General features: G+C 39.4%; 1 protein-coding gene across 1 annotated transcript in view; it reads left to right on the forward strand.

Moving 5' to 3' along the window:
• The window catches only part of PCNX2 (pecanex 2), a 172,407-nt gene that overhangs the window by 20,627 nt on the left and 142,036 nt on the right, over nt 1–9,744 (forward strand). Inside the window, exons 2-3 of the mRNA XM_031552196.1 lie at nt 5,873–6,081; nt 8,126–8,243. Coding sequence (XP_031408056.1) covers nt 5,873–6,081; nt 8,126–8,243 — 327 coding nt within the window. The remainder of the gene's footprint in view (nt 1–5,872; nt 6,082–8,125; nt 8,244–9,744) is intronic.

Below are 9,744 nucleotides of genomic sequence, written 5' to 3' on the forward strand. Positions count from 1 at the left end.
CCGGGGAAGCGGGGGTTGAGGAGGCTTCTCGGAACCCCGTTTGTTTGCCGCCCACTCCGGTCTGACCAGCTGAGAGGGGTGAATATAGGCAGAAAGTCGAGTGCCTGAATGTCACCGGTGAGTCGCGTTGCTCCTCGTGCCATGCAGATCACCTTGTGCTAAGCATCACAGATCAGTGGTTTTACTAATTGGGATTTGCTTGCAGAACTTTAGTATGTTTTTTTCCATGAAAACTTGGTAGTTTGACTCAGTTTTGGTGAGCTTCCTCCTGCCTGGGGAAACCTTGGAAGTAGTTTGCTGGATCATTGCATCCATTCGTTGGTGAACTCTTCAGTAGCTGTAGCTTAGCATTATTTCTCTAGGTGAAAATTGCCATTCATTCCATTCATTAGCCTCTTGCAGTGACTCAACTTGATTCTTATGAAGTGAAGTTTGTAGCTTGGCTGTTGCTTTTTTTTTTTTTCTTTTTTTTTCTTTCGGTTGAGTGGGATAAAAATCCCAGGCAGGTCTTTTCACTCTACATGAGGAATTGGACTGGATGACCTTTAAAGGTCCCTTCCATCTCAAATGATTCTGTGGTTAGAGATGGCCCTGATTTGCAAAGAGAGTTCAGCAGTCTCTCTGGAATTCCAGTGAAAAGTCAGTTATGTATTTTTAAAAATCTGTTAGTATGCTGTACCTTTGACGTGGATTGTGCTTGATCCCTGTAAGCATGGGAGCTCTTAAACCAAGGTTACTGTGTTTTCTGGTGGATGGAGTCTCTGTCCTCTGCGAGCCAGCAAGAGCCTAATGTGCTAAGAACTGCTGCCAAAGTGACATGCATGATTTTTTCAAAAAAAAAAAAAGATGAGGGAAAAAAAGTGAAGGTGAAGGTTAACTTTCTTTTCCAGCTAGAATAAGTAGGTATATATCTGGAAGAGTATGTGTTGCCTTCTGGGAAAATTCTGAACTAACAGTGTTGCACAAAAGGGTGCTGTAGTTTAAAGCAAACGTAAAACATAAGAAATGATGTAAAGGGAGAAGAAGAAAACCAAATTTATCTGTTTAACTTTTCTCTTTTTTTCTTCTGGGCTTCGTGTTTGTCTGTCTTGATGGATGTGCTCCTGCAGACTGGCTGGCTTTCTGATGAATCATCTGGTTAAATGAAGGACTTGTGTTCTTGAGCTAATGTGTCGCTATGGGAATTCTTTATCCCTGATAAGAATAATGCATTTATGATGTTGTCTGCTCAAGTAATGATGTCCTCAAGTATTTGTTTTCCTGCTTTTAAGTGGTTAGGCTTTGTAGACTTTGTGCACGACAGATATTCTTGCCACTTAGAAACTTGAATCTCTATTTTTAATTAAAGGATTTCTGTGGAGAATTTTACTTACAATCTTTAGCGACATTTGAGTGGTGATGTTCATGTTACACACTTTGGAATCAGCTTATGCAGTCACAAATATCTTTTGAAATGGCAAAGTCAGAGCAAATCAGAATGCTGTCACTCAAAATGTTCCTCTGCTTTGGATTGTCTCAATTACACCTTTAACAAAGTCAGAAAGTCTCCCTGAAACAGTTTGATTTGAATGAAGTGGTAAAACTCACCCAGCTGCTTTTAGATTTTTCACACTGGCTCAGTTGAGATGTGCTGACAGTAGCATTGGGGAGCTTATAGTATCGAGTTGTTTCTGTTGTGTGGATCGAGGATTTTGTTCTCTAGCATTGTCAGCACAGCTTACTTTGGTACTAATTGTTCCCTTGTGAACTTTCCCATTCCTGAAAATGCAGTTCTGTGTTTTGTCTTTTCTTTTTCACTTATCCTTTGTAGCAAAGGATATGCAATTGAAAACTATTTGGAACATCGTTGCTATTAAAAATCAACTTTCAATATTATTAGGTTATCTTCTAACCTTGCCGTGTCAGATCTCATAATAGATTATAATTTGGTGGAATAAAGTAACAAATAGCACAGGGCTCCCAAGCGTTGTGTGTATGTGTGACGTTAGTGACACTGTTAAGCAGAGCAACCTGGCTGAGGTCAGCCCCAGTGTAACACCAGTAAAGCAGAGAGATGGCTTTGGGGGTGCTTGTACTATAGCCTGTTCTAGAAGCCTCAAGACTATGTGCACCTGCCTTTTAGTGAGCCCTTGAGATAGCTTAGTGATTGTTTCTGTCTTTTGTTGGACAGGAAGCTCTTGAATTGAACATTAGGTCTTCGAGTCACACCATGATAAATATAACGTGGCAGTATAAGGGTGTGGGCACGTAAACAAATTACTCAGAGGTAAACCGTGATAAAGCTGGCAGTGTGTCAGTTGCTTCCAGTCCCAGTTGATCACACTTTAACCTACTTTTACCCTCTGTAACAGTAAGGATATGCGTATCGCTGGAATAGATAGATAAACTACACTGCTCTTAACGTATTTATTAGGAGATAGAATGCACTCTTGAAATTGAGTTTACACTCCTGGGATTTGCTACCTGTTGTGTTAGGGATATCTCTTAGATATTAATTCAGCTAAAGGAACATTAATGTATCTTTGGCTTCAGTGTTATGGTATATCCCACTCTTTCTTCACCAAGTCTCATTGTAGTGACTGACTGCACATTTTTCATCATTTTTGTGCTGTAGCACACCAAAGCTGAGATGTACCATCTACCTTTAGATGGATCAGGTGGGTTACGTCTGGGTCTAAACAAATTAATTATTCAGTCTGATTAACAGATATGGTATTTTAGTCAAAGGTTATGTGTTTTTATATTAGGAAATACCCACCTTAGTTACCTCCACTTTTGTGCTATCCAAATAATGTTAGTAGACGTGGGGAGAAGTTGACCATTTCCCTGGCAGTGGCCTGTGGGCTGGCAGAAGCCCCAGGCAGATGTCCTGTCTGCACAGGCAGATCAACCCTGCTGCATCTGCAGCAGTAAGCCAGGTGGCATTTCAAACACGCGAACCTGAGTGTCTGCCTGTGGCCCACAGTGTTCTGATATTGGAAGCTACTGGCCTGTTCCCAGCGGGGATGTGTTCTACTGAAGTTAGGTGACAGTTGCCAAAGAGTTAAAAAGTGTGATTATAAAACCTAATTTCTGTAGGAAACAAGGCTAATAATAACTCTAGTACAGCAAAAGTGAGCCTATCATGTAATTCCTCAGTGGTCTGTAATTTAATTTCCCCTAGCTCAGGCAAATTTTTGTAGATTTCACATATCCTTTCCTGGGAACACCAGCTGCACTCAGATGACACTTCCACCCTTATGCAAGAGGTCTGTTTCTGAAAGTCCGAGGCTTTCCATCCTCACTTTCATCTTTCTTCCAATTCCTTGTGTGGAATTGGAGAAAGCTGCCAGCTTCTGCTACTTAGTTTCTTCCAAGATCCAGAATATTAAGAATATGCTGGCCTTTATATATGTATATTTGTAGGCAGATTTTGAATTGTGAGCATGCTTAACATGTACCCCGTGGGAAGCACTGTATGTTGGGCAGATGTGCAGGCAGACCATGGGGAGGCACTGAGTGTATCGAGGAGCTCTGATCAGAAGGCAGGGATGGGAACATGCAGCACTCGGTGTTAGCTAGAACCAGTCCTCTCTTTCACTCAGGAATTCAGGAGATTCGCTCCTGTATTGTGCTCTATGCAAACATAGTCTGTGTTGTTAGAAGTTTATTTCTGTTGTGTCCGCTTGACATTATTTATTTAAAATGTATTAAGTTTTATAGGTGTCACCTCTCGTTCTGAGGTGTTATTTATCACTGAGTGGGCACTCCATGCTTTTAGAGTGTAGTTGAAGAGATTTCTTGGGAAGTGAACATACCTTTTTGAAACAAATCCTTGCAGACATGTGGCAGTCATTCTTTGTGAAACCAAGTGATTTTTAACTTGTGTTTTGCAAATGCTTTAGTCATAAAAACAAATTCTACCAACCCTTCTACCATGAGAGCACTGCTTTGCAAATACGTCTTCTTTCTGGCCCAGATACAGTAAATGACCAAAGAGCTTGCTGAGTTCTGGTGTACGCATACATGTAGCATGTGTACATAAAATGAAGTACTCTTAACAAGCTAAGACTCGATCTGTAGAAAGTAATGTCTTTCTCATTAGGTATTGTTAGCAATATATACCTACTAGATAGCTTCTCTACTTTTATATAATAAATTCAGCAGTGGTTCAGGTTGGATATCAGGAAAAGGTTCTTCACCAGAGGGTGGTTGGGGCCTGAGACAGGCTCCCCATGGCAGTGGTCACAGTCCCAAGCTGTGAGAAATCAGAGTTGTGATTTCTGGGTGGTCTTGTGTGGAGGCAGGAGTTGGACCCCTTCCATCTCAAGATATTCGATGATTCTGTGTGAAACAGAATAGTCCTAAGAGAGAATTTACCTGGAAAGCCAAATGCAGCAGAGGAATAGCAACTCATTTGCTCGTGGTAACACAGAAATGATTCAGCATACTCATTTCAACATCAAGATAAATGCGGTGGCTTGTTTTAGAGATGAAGTAAATGTACCTCATTCCCTTCCCTTCCTTATCTATGTGGGCGCAGTGTGGTTTATTTCTGTCTCTGAAATGTTTTTTAAATTCAAATGATCCTTGATCTCCAAAGCTGGTATTTACAAATATAAATTTAGGGCACAAAATTGGATCTCTCTCTGAGACTGCAACTGAATAAAAACCATACGTAAGGATGTTTCATGACCATAGATATGAAGATTTTGGCCCTTCAAATGTAACTACAAGTATTTATTATGAATTTTTCTTTACGGTAAGGAAGTATTTACATAGGAGAGTGCTGTTCCTTCACAGACATGACATACTGATGTCTGTATTTGAACTATAATTCATTGTAATGACTAAGAGATATGGTGCCCATCCCAAATCAGCAGACACAGACAGCTGCAAATTAATGATTATGAACTTTAGAAAAAAAGTATTCAAAGAGGCTGCCTCTCTCCAAATTTGTTTGTTTTGACACACTTATTTGTTTTGACTGATCCTGATTTTTTTTTTTAATTCTTCAGCAGTAGTGGCAATAGGAGACGTTGTAAAGTGTTAAAAAAAAAAAAAAAAGGCAATGAAACTACAACCTTTTAGTGTTTTTAGCATTATTCTCATAGCTGAGAAATGGTAAGATGACAATTTTTTCAAAAGGAGTTTCCTGTTTGTGGATAATTAATCTTTTGTTTTGTGTCTGATAATTCAGGAAAAGCTGTATTGTTCTGGGAGTGGGAAATTTTCATAGAATCATAGAATGGCTTGGGTTGGAAGAGACCTTGAGAACCATATGGTTCCAGCTCTCTGCTGTGGGCAGGGCTGCCACCCAGCAGCTCAGGCTGCCCAGGCCCCCATCCAACCTGCCCTTGAGTGCTTCCAGGGATGGGGCATCCACAGCTTCTCTGGGCAACTGTGCCAGGGCCTCAGCACCCTCAGAGTGAAGAATTTCTTCCTCATGTCTACTCTGAATCTCCCCTCTTTTACTTTAAAGCCATTCCCCCTTGTCTTCTCACTATCAGACCATGTAAAAAATTGGTCTCCCTCTATTTATAAGCTCCCTTCAAGTACTGGAAGGGGGTATTTTGAGAGTGTTCTAACAATGTTTGTTAATTGTGAGCTTTTACTGGCTTTGTGATAAAATTAATAAAAGAAGCTATCCATAGCTAATCAAAAGAAGAATAAATGGTTTGAAATTTGAGCAAATGTTTAGAACTTTCTGATGAGTAGAACTCAAGACTTCTCTATGGAGATACAGTACTTCTTGTATCTGCAAAACTCAGTAGAGGTACAAATAACAGACAATTAGAAATATGTATAAAAAAAAAAGAAATTGTCTTTGAAAAATTTAGCAGCATTTTCTTATAATAAGCTTGTATGATGTCTTTATTATTCCTTTCCATAGGCTTGTCCAGCAAATTCAATTACAGCTTTTGCATACTGCAGCTTAGTGACAGTGTTCTTCACAGCAATTAAGGTGATCAGTTACCGTCTGCACCTTATGTTTGATAAAGGCGAAGCAATTCAACAACAGGTCCCAAGAAAAAATGGAAGGCAGCGTAAAGATGCAGAGGTCCCAAAAGAAAACACAGTTCTTCAGCCCTCAAATCATAGGTAAGCTTTGCAGTATGTGTTGCTGGTACATTGTATATAACTGATAAGTTTGCACTATCCTGCGCAGCAGAAATACCCATTGACAGCAAGAAGACTTCTACAGTTTTGTGGGGAGCGGCGCTCCTAAAACCCTTATCAGTGCTTTTATTCTCAGTGTTCTTGCATGCTTGTGATGAAGCAGGCAGAGCTGCACCTGGTTTGGAGGTGGGGCAGCCACTGGACCATGTGAAGGGAAGAGACCTATCTGGGAGGGGCTAAAAGATTGTGGAGAAAACCTGGGAGTTTTTAAAGAAGTATTAAAGGCTGAAGGAAGAGCAGAGGGTCTCCCTGGTTTTATCCTTGTGCTACAGAATTTTGAGGGTGAGAGAGAACTTCAACTTCTGGGAAAGTGGTGAAAGTTCATACAAAGCTTGCTGGGAAGGGATAAGGAAATGATGTGCACCTGTCGGCAAAGAAAATGTTTTCCTATCAAGGCTTTGAAAGTCTGAGTACTAATTTGTGTTGTGTGCTTATAAGAGCTTACATCCTCTGATCGAGCCTAGATGTGTACGTTGTTTTTCTTTTTCTGACTGCCATAATTCTTCTGTAGTACTCTTCAAGAGTAAAGTTAGAGCCGCTTTCATTTCTCAGGTCATTGGGTAGGTATTTCCAGCCTTTCCTCTGTACTGCAAATAAATAATTACAGTCAATAAATCTGCTTCTGGGTTGATTTTCCAGAATCATGTTTATGTAGAATATTCTGCTGGAAACTTTTTGGAATAAATTGAGACTTTTTTTTTTTACCACTTTTTCAAGCTTGAGTCATAGAAATGAAGCTGACAGTCAGCTTTCATTGTTTGCAAGCTCTACAACAGATGTGAAAGAACCTGAAGTATGGTACATCCAGCAGTGGCTGCAGCATAAAATGTCCTACCATAGCTTAAACGGAGTAGTTTGTTACAGCTGCCAAGCTTCAACTGAGAGCTCTGCATCTGTGAACTTCTTGTTCTGGTTTTGGTGTGTTTACAGTCGCTATGGTAAGCTCTGCTACCACCGGCTCTGTGCAAGCTGAGCAGTATCAGGTTTGTTTGTGTACCTCGCTAGTGCTGTTCTCTTGTGTTTTTGGCATGTCTCTGGCACGCTCCTAGCAGCAACTTTGCTGGTATTGTCAAGGTCTGCCTGCACCAAGGCTCTTCTCAGAAATGCCTCTCATAAGTCAATAACCATACAAAGGATTTATTTTCGTTTGAATGATGTCTTTCAGGCTCTGTTCTCACTAGCCCACAAAGCTGTTTCCTATTTACAGATGTCTGATACAGTAATTTGAGGGGCTCATCTGTTCTAGGCTGGCTCAAATTTAAAAAGAAGCTCAGTTTTTGTTCTGTTCATTAAACTTTCATTATCCTGCCTTAGTTTTGACTAAGAATTAGAAGTAGCACCTCTTAAAACCTGTGTGTAAAGACATTTCAGGTTTTCCATATGGGAGGTCATAGACACAGCAGTCTTAGCTCTTGATCAGAAAATAAAGAATATCTTGGTTAGCTGGCTGACAGATTTTAAACAGGCTTTGGTGTATTGGTTGAACAAATTTCTGAAGTCAGCTAACTACAGAAAAAAGTTGGCTGAGATGCCCAGGAAAAATAATTTTATAGCTTATATATAGCTGTAGGGTTTTAAAACTGGAATTGGGAAAAAAAATGTTTTTTTAACATTTTGTCACAATGGAGATTTATTATTTACTTATTCCAAGTAAATTTTTATTGCATTATACCCGAGAAAGAGAACACGTTGAATCTCAGTAGTACATCTTGTCCAAACATGCTTGCTTATACCCATGGAAAACCTAAAAGAAAATGTTTAAAAAGAGTAGTGAATAGCTGAATGCATCCACCAAGGAAATGATTAACTAGCTGCCTGTAATGTATGCTTCTTTTAATTAAGTCAAAGGGAACAACTTCACTTTTTATGGTCCAATGATTATATGAATAGACATTATGTATTGCATTTCAAACAATTGTTTGATGGGAGGTAAGTAAATAACTTGGTTCCTTTTTCCCTTTTTCAGCAATAACATTGGGGATAATGGTGTAATTGGTGAGACCAACCAAAATGGCTCTACCCCTACAATACACGACAGTTTGAGGCTAGAAGCTCTTCACTCGCAGAGCTCATCTGGGGCAATGGTTAGTATGCTTTTTCGTAGTAACGTTTTCACTTTATACAATGTGTTCTTATCCCATGGAATTTTGTAGGGTCAGATGCTGCTGACTGAAAGCAGGTCTGCTCCAAGTTGGAAGGATACTTTGTATAACTACAGCTGTTGGTTAGCCTTGGCCTTGTCCCAAAAGTTTAATTTTACAAAGCTGAAGTAGATAATTCTGTAAGTCTCGAGAGATGTCTGTATGCTCTATTACATATTAGTATGTATTCAAGTCATTGAATGACTTGAAAATCTTGCTAAAGTCAACTAGTTTTCAAGGCTGCTTTGAGAGAAGGAAGAAGCTAATGTAGTCAGAGCAGTTTCTCATTCCCTGAGAAGGAATCAGCTCCTGAAGCGTTAGTGACTTATTTTTGTATAACTGGACTTATGGTTCTAAAATAACAGTTCGATATTTAAAGAAAACTAAAACCTGATCAAAATTTAGGAGTTAAGCTACATGAGGTTAAAAATACATAGATTTTGCACTACTGGCCGTGTGGCTTTCTAAATCAGTTAGTATACAAAGTGATGAAAGTGGTTTTTGTAGATGTTATTTAAGAAAAATAAGGGATACCCATGAGAAGTTTGAAGAATAAAGTGTGCAAAAATTAGGGAACAGAATGAATGCTATCTGTGTTATCTTAAGCTACTCCCCAGGTATACTGCAATAACATCTTTAATTATGTGATCCCATACTATTCTTTCTACAGGACTCCTGCCTCATTCAGTGCAGAGGATGGTTAGTGATCTCTGAATAAGTAGCTATTTGATACTTCATTGTCTTCATTTTTTTTTCCCCCTTTGTGTCCTTATTTACTTCAAACTATTCTGAATCAAAAGTATTTCCTCATTTCCTGGAGTGTTTCTACCTTTTTGTAGCATCTGTATGATTCACAGACATTAACAATTTTTCTTTTATGAGAAAAAATATTTTTCACCTTGTTTCTGTCCTGGTCCCCAGTATTCTGGTATTTGTCCAGTCTGCAAACTCATTTTTTTTCCAGGAAACTTGTCTGAGTCTCTCATTTCCAAACATGTAGATTGGGTCTAGTCAAACCTAATCTCCTCTTCTTGCTGCCAGGCTACCACTATGAAATAGTAGGATGTAATAATTATTTCCTCTTAATTTTGGTGCATGTCAGCCTGTAGAGATCCATGTTATTTTTTCCTGGTAACTTTTTGCTAGTTCTCCATTCTTGCTCCTAGAATGTTTCTCTGCAGTATTGTATAGTTCAGGTCTCTCCACTGCGTAACAGACATTGACCTGCTCATGAGAATCCAGCAAAGGGCCACTGGCAGTGATCATTGGGGAATAAGGCACTAGATATATGAGGACAGGCAGATGTCCTAAAATCTATGTAAGACTAAAAGAATGTACTGTCTTCACTTCCCTAATGGAAGGGTATGGAGAAGACTGAGCACGCTCAGAGCTACAAGGTGGAAGACTAAAAGACAGTGGACAAAAGTACAGTTGAATATATTAA

This window comes from Meleagris gallopavo, chromosome 2 (assembly GCF_000146605.3).
Source record: "Meleagris gallopavo isolate NT-WF06-2002-E0010 breed Aviagen turkey brand Nicholas breeding stock chromosome 2, Turkey_5.1, whole genome shotgun sequence".
Classification (NCBI taxonomy): domain Eukaryota; kingdom Metazoa; phylum Chordata; class Aves; order Galliformes; family Phasianidae; genus Meleagris; species Meleagris gallopavo.